At 41.8% G+C, this 21,361-nt stretch overlaps 1 protein-coding gene across 1 annotated transcript in view; it reads right to left on the reverse strand.

Moving 5' to 3' along the window:
• The window catches only part of LOC133444511 (E3 ubiquitin-protein ligase SMURF2-like), a 73,540-nt gene that overhangs the window by 30,429 nt on the left and 21,750 nt on the right, over positions 1–21,361 (reverse strand). The window contains exons 2-3 of the mRNA XM_061722355.1: positions 9,084–9,122; positions 8,032–8,140 (exon numbers count right to left, since the gene is read on the reverse strand). Coding sequence (XP_061578339.1) covers positions 8,032–8,140; positions 9,084–9,122 — 148 coding nt within the window. The remainder of the gene's footprint in view (positions 1–8,031; positions 8,141–9,083; positions 9,123–21,361) is intronic.

Raw genomic sequence — 21,361 nt, forward strand, 5'->3', positions numbered from 1 at the left:
CGACGACATCGACAAAAATTGATGATAAAAATAGTTGCCAGCAAAAACCGGCAAAAACTAAAAAACAAAATTCAACAAAGTGAGGCATCACTTTTCTTTCTTATCTTTGCTGAGATTTGCATATGTGCAATAGAGTAAAGCGCCTGGTAAACAATATGGTGCTGGCCGATGCAACACCACATCAACTGGCAGCAAAGTTTTTCCACCAGTTTTTCCACCAGTCCCTTTAGAATCCACCGACAGCCTGTCTGCCGTGAGTGTAAGGTCATGCATGAATACCCTGATGGGTGGCTGTCCAGAATTTTCCGGGGTCCTCTGCTCTCTGGCTCAGCAGACTTGGTGAACATGTACATGGCTAGTAGGGATGCAACGGTTCTCGGTATAAAACCGAACCGTTCGGTTCGCCCTCCACGGTTCAATAGGCCCTTGTGTGCTGCAGATTTTCGGTTTTGCCATTAATTTTGCATTAATGCTTTACAACCCGCGTGTTAGTGTGTCTGCCAGCCTGCTGCAGAAAAGCACTCCTCGCGAGTCGTAGTCAGTGTTGTAGCTCCCACTCCCCCCTCAGTCATGGCGAGCACAAGCGGGGGAGTTGAGAGACAAAAGTTTGAAGAAGCACCGGCTTCATTCAAATCTCTGGTGTGGCATCATTTCGGTTTCGCTGTTGAATGGAGTGAACACAGTTAACAGAACTTGTACTGTTTGTAAACATTGCTTGAAACATGTCCCATACACAAAAGGAAACACGAGCAATATGTGCATCATCTCCAGCGTCAACACCCTGATGTAACGCTTTCTTCACACAGGACAGTCGAGCGACTCGATAAGGTAACACCAACGAAAAAACAACAACTGTTTATCGAGAATGCTTTCCAACAGACTTATAGTGCCACTTCAGATAAACACAACAAAATAACCCGTGCAGTTCATTGCTAAAGATTTGCAGCCCTTTTCGGTGGTCGGAGATGTGGGCTTTCGTCACCTAATGAAAACACTCCACCCACGTTATGTTGTGCCCTCCCGCACACATTTCAACAACGTTATCATATTTATATTTATTTTATTACTCCGCTTCGCGTTGGACAGTTCACGCCCCCATGTATATTTATAATAATGTACACCTCGTCGGGAATTATCCCTTATGTATTTAGTATAGTATATACTGTACTAACTGTACTGAGTTGTCAAGATTAAGAGGCTTTTGACTTAAAAGAATTATAGTAATTTACATTTTGAAAAGTGACAAGCAAAATATACAGATAATTTTGGGAAAAAAAAGCTCTTTACGCACATAACACAAACCAAAACCGTGGCCCAAAAACCGAAACGTGGGCTTCCTAAACCATTGCACCCCTAATGGCTAGGGAGAACAGTGTCACAGAGATAGCACACCCTGTGATGATAATGATCTCCAACTAGATGTAGTTGCTCCTGTAGAGACCCTCATCTTAAAGTTGTTACACAAACAACTACAAAACAGAATTTCATTAAATTTGTTGAGGGCGTAGAAAAAGCAGAGACTGTGGTTTGTTGGTCTATGACACTTTAAGAAGGGCAATAGGCCTCAGCTTTGACTGAGGATAAGCTTTCTCAATTACTTTCTAGCTAGACATTACTTAACAATGTAATAAATGTTAATATAATGAAGAATCCTCCTCCTTGAACGGCCACCTTATCGTGGTGGAGGGGTTTGTTTGGAGGGTTCGAATGATCCTAGGTGCTATGCTGTTGGTAGCACCTGGTAGGGTCTCCCAGGTCCTAGGTGACGGGCCAGAAAAAGAGTCATGAATAGAAAGAACACAAGGACAGTTACGTCGTGACGTCACCGAGGCCCCACCCTGGAGCCAGGCGGGGGATTGGGGCTTGAAGACGAGCGCCTGGTGGCAGGGTCTTTGCCCATGGGACCCGGCCGGGTTCAGCCCGAAACGGCGAGATAGGCCCCCATTCCAGTTGGCTCACCACTTGCAGAACGGGCCATGAGGGGCTGGTGCAATATGGTTTGGGTCGTGTCAGGGTGCGTTGGCGACACAATCCAAGGACCAAAACTCTAGGACATGGAATGTCATCCTGCTGGGGGGAAAGAAACCAGAGCTTGTGCAGGAGGTTGAGAGGTACCGGCTAGAGATAGTTAGGCTTCCCTCCATGCATAGCTTGGGCTCTGGAACCCAGCTCCTTGAGAGGGGCTGAACCCACCAGACCCTTAGTCTGGAGTTGCTAAAGAAGAGCGGCGGCGAGCTGGTGTGAACTTACTTATAGCTCCTCAGCTCAGCTGCCATGTGTTGGAGTTCACCCCGGTGAACGAGGGGTCGCTTCCTTGCTCCTGTGGGTCAAGGAAAGGCCTCTCACTGTTGTTTATGCCTACGGGCCGAACAGCAGTACAGAGTACCCAGCCCTCTGGAGTATTGGGAGTCGATGGGTACCAGCAGGCCAAGCAAGCCGAAGCTCGGGCAGTCCTGGAGGCAAAAACTCTGGTCTTGGAGGAGCTTAATGAGGCCATGGGGGGCTCCAAGAAATTCTGGCAAATTGTCCGGCGCCTCAAAAAGGGGAAGCAGGATTCAATACTGTTTATAGTGAGATTTGGGAGCTGTTGACCTCGACTGGGGACATTGTCAGACAATGGGGGGAATACTTTGAGGATCTCTTCAATCCCCCAGACATACCTTCCAGTGAGGAAGCAGAGGCTGTGGACTCTGAGATGTACTCATCACCTATAACCCACGCCGAAGTCACTGGCAAGGCGCCGGAGGGTGAATGAGATCCGCAATGAGTACCTCAAGTCTCAGGCTGTTGTAGGGCTGTCTTAGCTGAGAAGCCTCTGCAACATTGCATGAAGGTCGGGGACAGTGGAGTGGCAAACTGGGGTGGTTGTCCCTTTTTTTTTTTTTTTTTTTTTTTTTTTTTTTACAAAGGGAGACCGGAGAATGTGTTCCAACTATAGGGGGAATCTCAGCCTCCCCGGGAAACTACTATGGCTTTAGGAGTGGGCGGTGCAAAAAACAAAATAATAAAGACATTTTGAACTTGAAAAGGGAAGGTGGAAGACAATGGAGCCAGACAGTTCAACTGTACTGTGTGATTGGACAATCACTGTCTAAACAGATTTACAAGTTAACTGCAAAAATATATCAGTTTCTCTGATTCAAGAAGTTTATACAGTTTTCTGCACTATACCTGAAGTTTTCATTTAAACACTTCTGTTCACACGGTTGTGCAACCTCAAAAAAAAAATCAATGCTTTCCTTGAAGAAAAAAAAAAAACGTTAGTCAATGTTCAATTAAAAACTTTGTATTCATTCATGAATATAATTTCACAAACTTAAAATCTCCCTGACCTAAAACTGAGCGCATAGATGTTTGTTAATTCTCTCCCTCTGTCTCCCTCCCTCCCTGTCTCAGACAAAACGCATACATGCTAGGGCTCCTTATCCTTAAGGAAACAGGAGACTGGTGAAGCTTTCCAAAAGAAACCTAATTCAGACTTTCAGGGCAAACTTTTTCTTGCCAAGAAACATACATAACAATGGGAAACAAAACTCAAATTTATCCCCAGCTTCCATATAATTTATAATAATTTGAGCATTTAGTTGTAACATGTAAAGATAAAAATAAATCAAAACCATAGAGTGTATATTAATATACAGCATAGTTAAATTCTCATCCACATCAAATATCATGATCTAATTCATTTAAATAGAAGTCATAACCCACGCGTTCTTTCTTCTTTCCCTCACAACTTAAAGCTCCACTGAACCAACCCCAAAATTGTATAACTCTTCTTCCCCTTTTGGGTATATTTTGGCCCTGATTTTGCATGTGGCTCCATTGCAAAGGACCACTTCCAATCTGTGTTTTGACATGATAATTTATTGCAAAGAGATTCAATCACTACCAATATATAGCACAGAGAGTTGTACTCAGAGGACTGGAAACTGGAGGAAAACATGAAGAGTTTATCACCTAAGGAGAATTGCTTTTGTGTTTGTGCATCCATACATCATACATACACAATATATTTTGCAGGAGCTTTATGATACATAATGTGATGCAGAAAGGCCATTGGTGAAAAAGACCAAACCCCCTAAAGCGACAGGATGTTGATGGGGGTGTGGTGTGATGGCAACGTGCCAAACTCACACTCCCCTCTACTTTTAGTGGCATGTTAGCCATTTCCTGAACAAGAGGAAGAGGCCAAGGGTCGCTGGAGAGGAAAAAGCTCCCCAGAGAAGGTAGAAATCTAAAAAGGGGGAGTGAGTTATGGCTTAAAGCTGCAGTCAAAAGATCAATTTGAACATTTTAAAAGCTGAATTTTCATGATTGTTGCACAAGCAATTACTCTACCAATTATTTCTCAGTTATTAAATTAAGTATTCATTCCACTGAGCGTAAATGCTAGAAGATCTTTCAAAAATACTAGTGAGAAATTACAGAAAGCAAAGAAAAATATAAAGAATGTAAAGTTACCAGTTGCCAAACTTTCTTTCCAAAAAAAAAAACCTATTCAGTATTTCATAATCCTTGAAAGCGTCATTTGCTTCCAACTTTTCCTTCCTGACTCAGTCCAACCCCCACTTCTTATAACAATCTGGATTAATGTCTTATCTTTTTAAACCATTATCTTAATTCACATGTTCCTATTACATAAGCTTCATTTTTAGTGGGTCCTTTAGGCAGCCAACATATAGTGAAAAAGAATCTTGAACACATTGGAGACTTGATCAAACAAAATAATCCTGAGACAGTTTATGAAAATATAGTAGACTTCTAAATGTGTGTTGGCCACATTTTGGCTCAGAAAAACCTGAACAGAAAATGCCAGAAATAATAAACATTTTTTACATGTACAAAACTGTATCACAAACAACATCCTAATGTCCAAAATGGACAGAAACTGTAATTCGAACAGAAAACAAATCCATATGACCATAATCGCATATAAATATGGATTGAAGGTCTGTAGTAAAAAAAAAAAAAACAAAAACAAACAAAAAAAAAAGCTATTTACCCACAGCATGATGCCACCACATGAGTGACTGTAGGGATGATATTAATAGAGAGGAATTTGGCCTCAGGTTTCCTCATTGCAGGGAAATTCTTCAAACTCTATTTCATCAGACCAGATGTTTTGGCTTCTTGTGGTCTGAATGAAACCGAGATGCCTTTTGGCAAACTCCCAGCAAGCTGTCATGTGATTTTACTCATGAATGGAATTGGCTCATGGTGTGGATCAATCATCCGTCAATTTGAAGTTTCTGATGCACTCATCTTAAAAAATAACAAAAAACTTTGGGGCCATTAGGCAGCAAGAGGTTAGGGGTCCACCATATAGGGCACCTCAAGATTCCATTACGATTCAGGGGGCTAAGATTTGATAATTCAGCGAATATCATGGTATATAAACAATTATCATGATTTTTGATGCATCTTTTGACCCCAATTCAGGATTTCTTTTCCTCACTGGGACTACTTCATACTTTCGAGATATATTTGCCAGTACCCATTATTCAAGTAACCAAATAAATGTGTCTCCATTATCTTTTTATTTCCGTAAAACCACCAAATAATCCAACATATGAAGATTGGCAGTTACTTGTAAAAGATTTGCTGTATCAAAAGCAAGGCGTTTCACATTTTTTTCAGGACAAGACAAATAAAGTGCCTTTAAAAATAAATAAGACTTCTATTAATCAAAATTATTAGTGGTTTTCAGATTTATGTACGAGCAGGTCTAATATTGCAACAGCAGCTCTCAAAACACTTCTTTAATTTGGATTTTTAAGTAAATTGTGGATGGGTAAAAGAACATGATGTGCAGCTACTCGTCATCACTGTTGTCTTCACTATCATTATTGCTGACATCAGTGTCAGGATTGCCAACTTTTAAGTTCTTTTGTAAGAAAAAAAGAGCTGGTTAACATGCTCTGAAAAAAGATTTAACTTGCCCTTTTCAGAACTGCAGTGAAGTTTTGATCATCTTTTTTCGATGGTAAACAGCAATGACCAGCAGCTTCTTCTCCTCCTCTAGACCGGGATGAAAACTCATGAAGTGATGTTGCATGCTTGTAGTGTTACCACTCTATTTTATTCTGGTTGTACAAACCTTAAATGGAGTAGGTTTTATCAACGCCCTTTCCATCGCCAAAAGCCAAAATACTTTCAAATGATTGCTTTCAAACCTGATGAGCAAATCTCACGCGCAATAACTATAGCCAAAGAGTTAGGTACCGCGATCTGTGTCCCCCCTGGTCCGTTCCTTAAGGTGTCCAGGCGGCATGCACAACTTTTATTTTTGAGCAGCACGCTAGGGTTATGTTCTCTTGTCATTTAATTATTATGAAAAATAATCATTTTTAAACAATAATAATGTCACGTGTTGCATCCCAGTTGAATTTAATATCAAAGTATCGGCACACCCCTAGTACAGTTTTGGCGCTTTTACAATAGTACCTACTCAGCGCGGCTCGACTCACCACGCCCCGGTTTTGCGCTTTTCCACTAGGGGTGGAGGCGGGTGGAGGCGTGCCGACTTGATACTTTTTCTGTATTTATTCTGCTGAGGTTCTAAGCGTGCTGAGTCGGCTGTATCTGACATCATTAAACTACGCGCCACAGATTAGTCGGGGGGCGGGGCCGTCAGACGTTTGAGTCAGGAGGCGGAAATCAGCGAAGGAGCGACTTACAAGTTCCTTGATTTTAGTTGACGGGCAATGGCAGCGCAAAAGTCTGTTTCGTGAACCAACTCTGAGGTGCAGATGTTCATAAACCTGGTGGCTGAGGAGAGAATTAAAAAGGGATCTAGACGGGCGATAAGGAACGACAAGATCTACTAGGCGCTCGGTCACTTCATAGCTGCTCGCTGCTCCCAGCTGACTTTTCAGCAGCGCCGAGACAAACAACATTTTTTTTAAAAAGCTTTGCCGCTTGAAGCTTCTTTCACTCTCATTTTTTAACTTGATATCAAACACAAGTCACAGACCCAGCATCACATATATCATCTCCTCCAGGTTCTACATCTTTAGTGTTGTTGTCTTCTCCGTTTAGATCACACAGTCAAATATGTCACAGCAGCTTCGCTCCAACCCGCCCACTTCTCATCTGGGTGTCTAAAAATAAACGAGGACAAGGCGAGTGGAGGCGAGTGGAGGCGTGGCGAGTCGAGTCGCGCTGAGTAGGTACTAGTATAAAAGCGCCATTTGTCACTTTTACAGCACTGGTTAGGATTTACTTTTGTCTGGTCTTATGCTTTGTCACTCTCTTGCTTTTCTTTTTGCAATTAGTTCCTCAAGTTGGCCAAGACATCCACTGTGAGCTAGCTTCATCGTTATTATGTGGAATACCGTGCTAAAATGATCCACAGCTGTCCCACTGGGATGGAAGTGCAAAGTCATTTTGGCTGATTTTTATCTGTAGCAAGGGCAGAAGATCATTGCAGCTGGGCGATGCTTCATAAAAGCTGGCAAAAATTCTTTCAAATGCAACCGAAACTGATATGTTAATGTGAACAAAAGTCCCTTGTGCTACTTCAACTATAGGATCCAAGGAGTTTTTATTGTCATTCCAGCACGTTAGACATAACAAACTATGACATTTGTTTCCATGGCCCCAGAGCAAGCCCCAACAAAAAGAAAAGTATTTACAGTAAATAAAATCAAAATAAATAAATACTAAAAATATTATAAATAGAAAAAGATGATAAAAGATATTATAGCACAAACTCCAAATAGGACCTTATTTGATCAGAAAATATCGTTAACATGACAATGTTTTAGACAGCGTAAGGTCTACTGAATTCTAAAACGTTTAAAGATATTGTAAAATACTGCTTCTAAATTGACCCAAAGTTGAGTATTGCTTACTTGCATCCCGCTTTAAAAAAGAAAATCGTCAAAAAATGCAAATAAATAAAAACTCAAGAAAAACTTAGAAAGGAGTGAAATATTTACGTATGGATTGTTAATATCAAAAATATCTAACCAGACATTTAAGTTTTCCATGAGAAATAAAGTGCATGTTACGTGTAACATATAGACTCACAGATCATAATGTTGATTCCACTTGGGGTCAAGCGTATTTCTCACAGTATCTGTAGAGTGGCATTGTCCTGAACCATCCACGACCACTTTGGCAAAGGGATCTGGCAACCCTGCAGAAGCGGACACAAAAAATGATTTAAGTAAGTGAACTGACCTTGTGGGTTCACTCATATCCTTATCAAGGCAGAAAGAGGTGTTAACCATCTGACACATTTAAATGACAAGTTACTTTGTGGTTGTCACTATTCATACAGATTCAAGCTGGAATATGTGGTTGAATTTGAATAACTCTCAAAAGTACTTTAGAAGTGACATTTTAGTGTGCAGTTCATTTACCATAGTGGCACAGGTTGTTGCGTCACTCTGAAGAGCACATAAAAAACAAAAGGAAAGTGACTGACCTTATCAAGTATTTCTATGTTTACCATCCCCCCCCCCAACCTTAGGTAGTCTAGTTATATTGTAGTCTAACGGGTGATTGGTCAGCTAAAAATATTGCTCCCAAATACTAATTTTGTCATAAGACCAGATATGTTCAGCATACATTTTTTTCAATGGCAATTTTTGCAGTAATAAGTTGAACAAAAAATATGCTATTCAGCAAGATAATCTGGAAGGATTCTCCTTTGTGCCGTTATGTACTGCTTGTATTTGGGCATGTATATTTTGTAAGTGTCAGATATATGTCTGGGAACAGGCTTTTCATGCAAGTTTGTGCCTTGGAACTTCTCAGCTAAGTTGTACCTATGCATATATGCTTTTACTTTGCCATTGGGCAAAATAAATATCCATCCAGTTCAATTAAAACCGTTCAGTCTGATGCATCTATCAGTTGACATGATAACATGATAATTATTACACTACTAGTTAGGTAGCATTGGCCCATGGCCCCTAGCGTGCATGACGGACTGACAGCTCCTAAGGGACTTCATTTACCCCACAGATTCAAAAAACAAAAAGCTCCCACCATTCAAAAACAGAAGCAAAGGAATGGGACAAAAATAGCTGCACATTGTAAAAAAAAAAAATCATTACAAAAAAAAGTCTACTTACGAAAGAAGTCTTTCTTTGCCAGGTTCTTTGCACACAGGACTAGAAAGAGAAAAAAAAAAACATGTCAATGTCAGGTCAAAATGAAATAGATAATGTAAAAAAGATATTTTTTCCTCCTCAGGACAAACATTTTCATATTCAATAGTTTCAACAAGAACATCAACCTTAAAGTCAAACATATCTTTCACATATTAATGCCAGGTATTTCACATTTACTTTCTGATGCAAGCAGTATTTAAAATATATGTTATATACTGTATCTACAATTATCTCATTCATTCTGTTCACGCACGAACGCACGCACGCACGCACGCACGCACGCACGCTTTTTAAAAAAAAAAAAAAAAACCTTAGCAGTGGTGTCTAGCAGGTGATATTGCAACCGTGCACTTTCTGCCCATTAGCAGAAATAAATACCACAAAATATGTTGGCTTGCAGGCCTGTACATGCTGAAATTAAAATTGGCCGTACAATATACTTTTCATTCAAATAATTATACATAAACTTTTTAGAGCACAAAGGCTGATTATCAGTGGACCTGTGACAAAGTTGTTTCTCATATCATCATCATCATTATTAGTAGCAGTAGTACCGTAGTAGTAACATAACTTGTATTACCACAGCTACGACGACAACAGTTTACTTGCTGGTCATAAATACTAAAGAAGCAAGGGGGTTGCACTGAATGTACTTGGCTCGCATGTTACCAAACAGTGCTAAGAAGGTGATTAAAGGATTAACTTCCTTTCTGCTCCAATGTCTCAGCCACTGTTACCACAGAGGGAAAAGTCTCACATTGTTATGAATGGACGCAAAGCAACTGGGCTGCCAGGCACAACCGTTTAATGATAATGCTCATAACAAAAATAAAAGCTTTTATTTTTATAAAGAGTTTTTATAACTTCATTACACAAAATACCAGTAAGAAAGGAAGGGAAGCAGTACTCTGCCGGCACCATTTACGGTGTGGGTGGGGAGCTGTTGACCTCGACTGGGGGCATCGTCGGACGGTGGAAGGAATACTTCGAGGATCTCCTCAACCCGACTGACATGCCTTCCACTGAGGAAGCAGAGAGTGGGGACTCTGGGATGTGCTCATCCATCACCCAAGCCGAGGTCACTGAGGTGGTTCGTAAGCTCCTCAGTGGCAGGGTACCGGGGGTGGATGATATTCGCCCCGAGTACCTCAAGTCTCTGGATGTCGTAGGGCCGTCTTGGTTGACACGCCTCTGCGACATCGCATGGAGGAAGGGGACAGTACCGCTGGAGTGGCAAACCGGGGTGGTGGTCCCTCTGTTTAAAAAGGGGGACCGGAGAGTATGTTCCAACTATAGGGGGGTCACACTTCTCAGCCTCCCCGGGAAAGTCTACGCCAAGGTACTGGAGAGGAGAATACGGCCGATAGTTGAACATCGGATTCAGGAGGAACAATGCGGTTTTCGTCCCTGTCGCGGAACACTGGACCAGCTCTATACCCTCCGCAGGGTGCTCGAGGGTTCATGGGAATTTGCCCAACCAGTCCACATGTGCTTTGTGGATCTGGAGAAGGCATTTGACCGTGTCCCTCGTGTCATTCTGTGGGGGGTGCTGAGTGAGTATGGAGTCCGGGGCCCTCTACTAAGGGCTGCCCGGTCTCTGTATGATCGGAGCAGGAGTTTGGTTCACATTGCCGGCAGTAAGTCAGACTTGTTCACGGTGCATGTTGAACTCCGGCAGGGCTGCCCTTTGTCACCGGTCCTGTTCATAATTTTTATGGACAGGATTTCTAGGCGCAGCCAGGGGCCGGAGGGGTTCCGGTTTGGGAACCTCAGGATTTCATCTCTGCTTTTTGCAGACGATGTTGTCCTGTTGGCTTCATCGGACCGGGACTTTCAGCATGTGCTGGGGCGGTTTGCGGCCGAGTGCGACGCGGCAGGGATGAGAATCAGCACCTCCAAAACCGAGGCCATGGTTCTCCACCGGGAAAGGGTGGCATGCCTTCTCCGGTTGGGTGGAGAAGTCCTGCCTCAGGTGGAGGAGTTCAAGTATCTCGGGATCTTGTTCACGAGTGAGGGAACGATGGAGCGGGAGATTGACAGACGGATCTGTGCAGCGTCCGCAGTTATGCGGTCGATGTACCGGACCGTCGTGGTGAAGAGGGAGCTGAGTCGAAAGGCGAAGCTCTCGATTTACCGGTCAAGATAGGGTGAGGAGTTCGGTCACCCGGGAGGAGCTCGGAGTCGAGCCGCTGCTCCTTCACATTGAGAGGAGTCAGCTGAGGTGGCTTGGGCATCTGTACCGGATGCCTCCTGGATGCCTCCCTAGGGAGGTGTTCCAGGCATGTCCCTCCTCCCTAGGGAGGTGTTCCAGGCATGTCCCACCGGGAGGAGACCCCGGGGCAGACCCAGGACACGCTGGAGAGACTATGTCTTTCGGCTGGCCTGGGAACGCCTCGGACTCCTCTCGGAGGAGCTGGAGGAAGTGTCTGGGGTGAAGGAAGTCTGGGCATCTTTGCTGAGGCTGCTGCTCCCGCGACCCGGGAACGGATAAGCGGCGGACGATGGATGGATGGATGGACCAGTAAGAAATTTGGGATTTGTGAATTATGAACATATGGTCTATGCTGCTATTACACCAGGTCTTGACAGTGTAACAAGTAGGCTATTTTTTTTCCAGATTCAGATAACTTTAATAATACCAATAGGCAATTCATTTGTAGCTTCTCAGTCCATAGAGTTGTCTCAACACATTATCAAGACTGCTAGAATGTTGGGGACTACCAGGTATGAGACAGTCAACTAAATGATAAAAAAAAAGTAATATAAACTATGGAGTGACATTGGCCATGAGTTCTGCACATGTCAGTCATTTAAAAAAAAAGTATAATCTGTGTTGAGCTGCCAAACAGTACAATTAACTGAATAATGATTAATTCTCAACAAACACGTTTTAACGTTGGCCTGGGGACAATGGGGAGAATTCCTTCAATAAAATGTGGGCTGGCTGGCTGATATTTTTTTGCTTTCTCAGTCAACTGTTCCTTTTAAAGATAACCTAGGTCTCTGCTGAATTTCAATAATCTTGGAGCACTTTCACTATACTCTTAAAGCTCTTATCTTTCACAGGACAAAGACTGGTAAAAGTTACATAAAATTGTATCACAGAAATACTTAAGCTACCTCAGTAAATTAAACCTCTCTTTAATGGGTTTTATCCCCTCTCTTGCCCCGAGCCAATCCCCCCACACCTCATCATCCACACAATTCCAGTAACTGTGAACTCAAACTTCCGTTGCTGCAGTACTCATACCACATTACACCCGCCTACTCCAGTCTTGCTTCCTCCATGTATTTATATATCAATTCCACACATGGACTTGAATAAATAAGTTACATGTGCTAATACCCTCATGTATGCTGCCGCTGGGCTAAACTGTGGTCTTATGTCAATGTGGAATCAACATCACTACCCTGTAGAAATCCAGTATTAGCCTACTGAGTAGCTGACTGGATAAGCTATGGTCGCCCAGGACTGGCAGAAGACTGGACTCATTTGGATTCTAACATGCAAAACTAGGTCAAATAAGAAACCACCACAAAGCCCCTAGAGCGAAACTGCCCTCCATGTCGTCAAGAGAGATATGTCTGAGTAAAATTTTGTATACTGCAAATAAGTAGGCATTGGAACAAATTACATTTACAATATGTACATTACAAATAACAATATGTAATGTTTTCTTAGCTTTTAATTAGGGAAAAATTCAACTGGGTCTTCATAGGAAAATAACAAAAATTATAACTCGCAACTAGATAAAGCTGGAACTTAATGAAAAACTCAAAAAAGGAACCCAAACATTTAGACATTTGGTGTTTTTTGCTCAATAAACTAATTTAATTTGTTGATATACATCTCTTCTTTCAGATCTCCAACACATTCAAAATAAATGTTGGGAGATCAAAGGTTTTACTACTTTGTAATGTTTCCATTGAGGTAACAAAGCAATGAAATGTTTCTATCTCACAAACATATCTTAAAGTGTGTTACAGTACAAGGTCAGTCAAATTTTTGGGGTTTCAAAAGTCTCCATATATACTCTTTACGTCCGTAGCTATACCTTTGTAATGTGTGCAAAATTGGGTTTGGCATTTTCTTGCTGGAAAATCAATGGACAACCAAGGAAAAGATGTGATCTTGAAGGCAACATATATTGCTCCCAACTCTCAATGTACTTTTCAGCATTAATGCTACCGTCACACAAGTGTAGATTACCTTTCCCAGCATACTGTCATACTGTATATGTCCATTGAAATCAAAGCACCAAAAATGAGAATTACTTATTTCTTGTCTACAACAGAGCAAAGATAATGAACCAACAATAGCGTGCAACTGGAATTGTACCACATATTTCTCTGACCCCCAAGTAACAGCGACACCACAACATGTAGCCATGTGTTTGTATAGTTACAATGCTGAATGGTTACAGAACTACATTTAGGCCCTTAATGCACATACTTGATCAATACAGGATCATCCATGGTAGGAATTTTCATTGTCTTAAACAATGTTGGAGGCTAAATTCTGGGACTTTCAGACTTTTTTTCAGCACCCTTCAGTAACTTTTATTTCAATAAATCATTAGGAAATAAATTATGCAATTATTTAAACAACCTGCAATTACTGGATCCAACTGTTTATGAGTTAAATGTAGGCTTGTTGCTTATCTTGACCTGGTATTTGGAAAAACACTCACCGGGCACATAATTAGGTACACCTGTTAAGTTGCTTGCTATTAAATATAACTTAAACAGCCCATCAAATGACAGCAACTTAATGCATTTTGTTGACATGGTCAATTATAGACCTTATTTCTCACATTTTGGGAAAGATGGTTTGATTTATACTCCAGTACCAAATTGAATATACTTTGAGTATATTTCTTTAGTGAGCCTAATTTTAATTAAGAAGTTATGTAGGATGTTTACACCGTGGTATTGCTACTTTATAAGCACTACTGACTGCCCGATGTGTGCTTAAAAAACTGAGGGGATATTTTTTTTATTGAATTAATAATCGATTACTTAATGTTGACCATTAAAACTGTGGAGATTTGGCATGTCTACCTGATTGCTTATTTCCATTTTAAGATTTGGCAACACTGATGGCAGAGTAAACTAAAGAAACCAGTGAATTCTAAATGAGATAAAAGCAGAGAAATGTGACCTTAATTCCATACTGATTTATAGCAGCCATGTTCAAAAGCACATCATCAATGAGCTCCTCACCCAACATCACAAATACACAGCATAATTAAATAGTCAACTATTACTTCCTTTGGAGGCTTCTTCAGCTCTGCTGCTATAAGGACTGATATATTCTTGATACAATAACTGTATTAACCAGATTTTTACTTTTCTCTATTTCTCTCACAGAAAGTCGTTCCTTCCAGCTGCCATCAAGCTCTATAATTTGAAATAACTGTCCTATGTGCAATACTCCAGCACTTTATTCTTAGCACTTTATTACTAAGCACTTTAATTTTAATTTTAAATCTAATTTTAATTCTAAGTGATCTGTTTTTTTTATCTTTGTGTTGAATGCATGCATAAAAAAAACGCACTGATGCTGCTGCTGATGTAACACCTTAATTTCCTGCAAAGGATTAATAAAGTATCTATCTATCTATAATAAACACTGCTACATTAACAAAGTATGATTCAGTTAAATTCAATTACCACCTCTGTTTACTTCCACACAGTCCCTCGATGCTATGTCAAGAAGATGAGTAACTTCCACTTGTTTTTCATTCATACATGGAAGACAAACCAAAAGCCTAGTGACAAATACATGGAAATGTTGGGAGGGAAGATTCTGTGTTTAAGCAGAAAAATACATTTCTGATATCTGTTGTGTCATGCTTACGTTTAATAAAAAATTGATTTCAACTTAAATGCAACATTTCAGGCAGGTTTCCTCTCCAACTTTTAAATTAAGCTAGGAAGTGAACTAAAGTTCAAAATAAACTGTGAAGTAACTTCCCTTTCAGCATTGTTTGGACAACAGAGGTTTGAACACAACATTGCACCATGGCTTAGTCATCTCTACTACTGTAGTCAATTGCTACATATAAAATTATGTTTACATTAACACAAACTAATGAAGGAATCGGACGGTGGTTTGTGCCTTTTTTTTGTCTACATACTGTATGAACAAAACTGAATTTGTTTATTGAGCCGTTTTCCATCGTAGAAGACAGCACTTTTCATCACTATTCAAGAAGGATTTCCTAATTGGGGTTACTACTTAGTTTAAAAGAAAAAATATGTATAAAAATGTCAATGGGTGTTTACAGTTTTCTTGGTCTAAATATTTGGCAAAACTGTTAAAATACAATCAAAAAAAAACTAAAAAAAAAACCCTTTTATTAATATTTTGTTATACCACTACTTTTTGTGAACCATTTGCAAGTGAAGCACTCCATTTTGGCCAAAGTCAGTGAAACAGTAACACCAAATTATGCTTATCCATCAAAGAAGTTAACATGCAGGAATAATGTTTTACCACCGTCTGGTAGCGAAGGCATGTGGCGACAGAGAATGCTCCGACTGACCCAGAAAATATGTCTCTTGGCTTCAGTAGTCAAATGTAACCACAGATCCCCACTGGAACTTCCAGAATAGAATCCTAGTCTATGCTTTTATTTAGTACTCATACCCAAATTTGAATAATAAATAAAATGTAAAAAAAAAAAAAAAAAAAAAAAGATAGACAGATAAGCCATTTTGAAGTCCCAGCACCTTTGATGACGTCCTGTCACCAGCAAGTCGTAAAATCAGTGTCACATGATAATTCAGTACCTATAAATATCCCCCAAATTGTTTGAACTTGATCAAAAACATCCATATCTCTAAACTCTTCAACATCATAACAGACTGCAAGAACAAAAGTTGTGGAGAGGGACTGGTATTTCTACTAAACAATCAGGTGAGCAAGACAGGATCTAGTTGTATCATATTCTACTGATGATTGCAAATGATATGAAACCTGTAACTAATTGATAATAAAAACCAAAACAGATGAGTCTGGGTGTATGGCCCATGAAATACACTGGAACCTCTTTTACCAACCAGCCAATCATGTGTGAACCATGACCCTAAGACCCTAAACCACCTGGCCAGAATAATGTGTAGTGTGCACTCTGCATTTATCCCGGGGCACCAACTGTTGTGTAGTTTGTAATGGTTTCATAGTTAAATGTTTGCAAATGTAATACTATGCTTAACCCATTACAGCAGCCAAGCAAAATAGATAAATTATTCTGTATTGTGATGAGGGTTTTATATGCCGACCACTACAATTTGTATAACAAAAAATAAAACTACTCTGACAGAGTGAATTTAAAACAAAATTGCAGCACAAAAGAAATTATAATTATACTGTTGAATATGGATTGTGGACAAAGCAAGGCTATTTTCTACTGATGACAAAGTATGTATAGCGTCTCTCTAATAACAAAGGCGAGCGGTTAAAAGCTTTGGGGCTTTGTAACATCCCCTCTTGTCTGGATAAAAAGGATGACATTAGCTGTTAACGGTGAAAGGTTTGACTGTTTACAGTCCCGAGCAGACGGGCTCCTGAGGATTCCCATCGTGGATCAGTAGTCTCCACAATTTCTGATTTGCATTTCTGCCTCATACTTAACTCAGTTTGGACAGAAAAGAGATTATGTGAGGGAGATGTTCACATACTTAAAGCATCCCATTTGTCTCTATCCCATAAAGGCCACCCATTTATTTAAGATCATATTTTATAGCAGAACTATACACATCAAGTTTATTCAGCCTCTCTGTCTTTGTCACACACATTTACTCATTACATCAGCCTCTCCTCCTCTCTAAATGACAGACACAAAATCAGTGCACAATCACATGCTGAGAGAAGGCTAGCTGGATAACGTTGTTGCCACCACAGAGACTTTGCGGCACCTTTCTTTCACTCTTTACACAACTTTTTTTCCATTCAACAAAGCACTTGAAAAAAAAAGCAACTTGAGAGAGAAGGAAGCGCTTGTGTTATTGCACATCCACACTGAGTAGTATATATGAGTCATGACAATTTTACAAAATTTCAACCAATTTGACTACATACACTGAGTGCGTTTACATGGGAAGAAGTTTAATTCCTCTTAAATTCAGAATTAAATCAGATTTAAAATGATTAAAAAGTAACATGTAAACACCTAATTCGAATGAAAATGACAATTCCGAATTAAACTTAATTCCGAAGTAAGTGGCTGGTTTATTCAGATTTTAAATCCGAATAGAATAATTCCGCGATCATGTATACACTCATTCCGCTTTAAATTAATTCCGGTCTTTCTGCGCTGCTCGTTCTCTTGCCCGTCTGTCGCGATGACGCTTATATTCCGCGCTAGGCTTATTTTCGAAACAAAGTTTCAAGATGGCAGCACGCAGTAAACGGTGGTCAAGAGCAGAGACGATTTATTTAATAAATAGCTTGAAGGACCTGGAAATAATTAAAAGAACAGATGGCAGGAAACATAAAAATTGTGAGCTTTTCAAAGTTGTAGCGGCTAAGTTTGTTTTTCTTCCGGTAGACGTAACTTCGGTCCGTCCCCCTATCCAATCAGAACCCTTCCCAACCCCCAGACCTTAACCGGAATTGGATAAAGCCGATCAAACGTGTTTTCCATGTAAACCTCAATTCAGAATTATTTCCATGTAAACTATAGTTTATAATAGGAAAATAGTTTAATTTCTAAAAAAACATCATGTAACCGTGGCCACTGTGTAGCAAGAGAAAGACAACCTCAACAAATCCAGCAGATCAAGGACATGTGAGTGAGACAGCAAACGTGAAGGTCTTCGGTTACTTTTTAAAGTCAGGACACGCCAACCCGATTATCGGCTGTGAGGCACCGTCAGGCAGTCGGAACAAGGTGGGTGACCCGAGTTGGGTTGGTGTATCCTGGGCAGTCGCCCATCTGCATCTGCATCAGCGTTCATTTTGGCCGATTTGAAATGTAGAATCGGCCACCAGCTGTCAGCCTCTATGACCAATCTGATTGGTGGAGTGGACAACGTCCGGCGGATTATACTGAAAAATCTGGCAAACTTCCGTTCCTACTGCAGGAAACACATCGCCGACAAACGCATTCAGCCCAGCCACATCACCAACATGGACAGGTGCCGCTCACTTTCAACATCCCAGTGAGTCACATGGTGGAGAAGAGGACCAGTACAATAATAATAATAATAATTAATTTAACTTGTAACGTACTTTCCATTCAATGAATCTCAAAGTGCTACACTTAGATCATTATTCATTCATCCACATCCTCACTGGTGGTGGTAGCTACATATTGTAGCCACAGCTGCCCTGGGGCAGACTGACAGAAGCGTGGCTGCCATATCGCGCCAAACGGCCCCTCCGACCACCACCAACATTCATACACATTCACACGGGGCAAGGTGGGTAAGGTGTCTTGCCCAAGGACACTACGACAGCAAACTGGGACAGAGCGGGATTCGAACCGCCGACCTTCGGATCATTGGACGACCCGCTCTACCACCTGAGACTGTCACTATGTCACTATGGTGATTTTTAAAAGAAAGACTTTGCCTAAAGAGACGTTTCCAGCAGGAGTCATTATTAAGGCAAATGAGTGGCTGAGGCAGGTGTATTTAAGGCGACCAGGTGGTTTTTTCCACGCATCACCATCGCTGTTGATCTGTGACTCTATGCGTGCCCATCTCACAGCCGATGTGAAAAAAGAAGTAAAGCAAATGAACGATGCGCTTGCTGTTATTCCGGGAGGTCTGACAAAGGAACTCCAATCGCTGGACGTCGGCGTGAACCAGCCGTTCAAAGTAAGGCTGCGAGCGGTGTGGGAGCGATGGATGGCCGATGGAGTCCACAGTTTCACAAAGAGTGGAAGGCATCGCCGAGCAAGTTACGCCAGAGTTTGCGGATGGATTGTAGATGTGTGGGCTAACGTGTCTGCTGGGTCTGGTGTTCGAGCTTTCGCAAAAGCCGGCATCATTTCCGAGGGGTCGCACGGCACGGAAAGTGACTGACAGCGAAGAAAGTGGAACTGGAACATTTGATTTATCGCAGCTGTTTAATGCAGAAACGGAGGATGAGGACTTTGATGGGTTTGAGTAATGCAATGATGATTGATTGTGCTTTATTTAAGTCTTTATTACAAACTCAGTTTTGCTCCCGCTCTATTTTTAAATACGCACACTTGTATGCTTGTCTGTGTGTTGTTGTAAGGCGTTGCACCATATGTGTGTGTAGACGGCGCCTTTTCGTACGGTGCGCCATATGGTCGTGAAAATACGGTAATCTTTTAATTCCTTCTCCCATCCATCTGTGCACATACACAGTATTTTAATACAACAGAATTCCTAAAAAAAATTTCCCCACTTACTTTCTATTTGTCAGACAATAAAAGAAGTGAAAAACTGAATAAAGTGCAGCCCACTGAAGATTACATGTTAACTGTAATTAGCTCCCACTTGCTGAAATCAGAGTTGCATCCACTGCACACAGCCAATTCAGTAAAGGACACGCCCACTACAGCTCTCTTCTGCCTGTCACTCAACACAGGACACTAATGATACTTTTTAACTTTCAAATCGCTAATTTTGTCTTTAAGCATTTAGTGCTTAACGGCGTCTGAAAAGTCGCTAAATATAGCTACAGTCAACTGGAAGCACTAGGTTGGAGAACCGCTCTAAACTGAAGAGGAAATTTGATTGGCTTGTAGCGTCACGTGGGGCACTGCGCCAGCTAGAAGCAGAGAAGCGCTGTGCCTTCTACTCCATGGCACAGCCTTAAAGGGGACCTATTATGAAAAACACGTTTTTTCTTGTTTTAACATATATAAAGTGGTCTCCCCTCACCCTGCCAGCACAGGGGAGACAAAATACCATGAATTTCTGCAAGCTCTCTGACCCCCGCCGGACAGAGTCCCCCAGTGTCACGTGGTTTTTTTTGAGCCGATTAGAATCTGCTCCTGTCGTTACGTGACGACAGGAGCAGATTTCCAGAGGTTCAGCCTCCGCTGCTGAAACCACGCCCACAACCAGCTCTCTCCGCTGCTGGAGCAGTGCTTCCTTCAGCCAGTCGGACGCGGCGCCGCGGCGGAGCGGATCCGGGTTAAATCATCCAGGTTCTCGGGTGGTTTGGGAGCTGGGTCCTCGGGGGTCCGTCCCAGGCTGGACCAGCTTCACCCTCCGAGATTTTCAGGCAAATCTGTCGGTTTGATCCCCGGTAACCGACGATGCGCACAGGATGCGCTCCGGAGCCGATCTGTGCACCTGCCGTGGGGTTGCAGCGCCCGTCGCGCAGAATCCGCCGGGCAGATCCGGCTGAAATTCCGCTGGTCGGTCCCCGGGAGTCCCTGCTATCAGTCCAGGCCGGTTCCTGCGGTCCCGGCCGGTCGGAACCGGTCAGATTCCCCCGTTAAAGCCCCGGTGATGCGCGCTGCTCCCGGGCGCCCGGCGTGGCTCCGGGGCCAGCGTTCAGCATCCGCCGGGTAGAACCGGCTTAAATAGTGCATAAATGTTATTTATATACAACTCATATTTTATTTTTTTAACAATAAAGTTTCCATTTGTGAAAATTCAGTGTTGTGATAATTTACAGGCTCGGGCTGCTCTGGCGGAGCGAGGTTTTTTTTGTTTTTTATGCTCCTCCCCTGCTACACGTCATTCAGGGAGCCAATCAGCACAGAGCCTCATTATCATACCCCCCCCTTCCCTAAAAATGAGGCGCAGAAAAATAGGTTAGAAGCGGTAAAACTAGTGACAGGGCCCACAGGCTGGATTTATGATTTATGTAGAAAAAACAAGCTTTAGATTGTTTTTAAGATATTCAAGGCCTGTTTAAAATATACATTAAATGCCATAATAGGTCACCTTTAAGGCTGAATTATGGTTCTGCGTTAAATCAACGCCGTAGGGTACACGGCTACAAGGCTACACGGCTACGCGGGAGGCTCGCCGTAGCCTGACGTGCACCTCCCAAAAAATTTAACTACGCGTTGAGGCGACGCAGACCCAACGTAGACCGAGAGGGCTGTGATTGGTTCGCTTGGTAGCAACGCATTTCCGGTTCCGGTTCGTGAAGCAGTAGTGAACTTTCAGCACTCTTTTCTTTGTGTGTGATTTTTTTTTTTTTGGGTTGTTTTGTTTTTTTTGCACAAAAGTTGTCCTTATCTCTTTGATTCACTGTGACCGGAAGTCCAAAGGGTTCACAACAGCGTCACGGCAAC

The sequence above is a fragment of the Cololabis saira genome, chromosome 1 (assembly GCF_033807715.1).
Source record: "Cololabis saira isolate AMF1-May2022 chromosome 1, fColSai1.1, whole genome shotgun sequence".
NCBI lineage: Eukaryota > Metazoa > Chordata > Actinopteri > Beloniformes > Belonidae > Cololabis > Cololabis saira.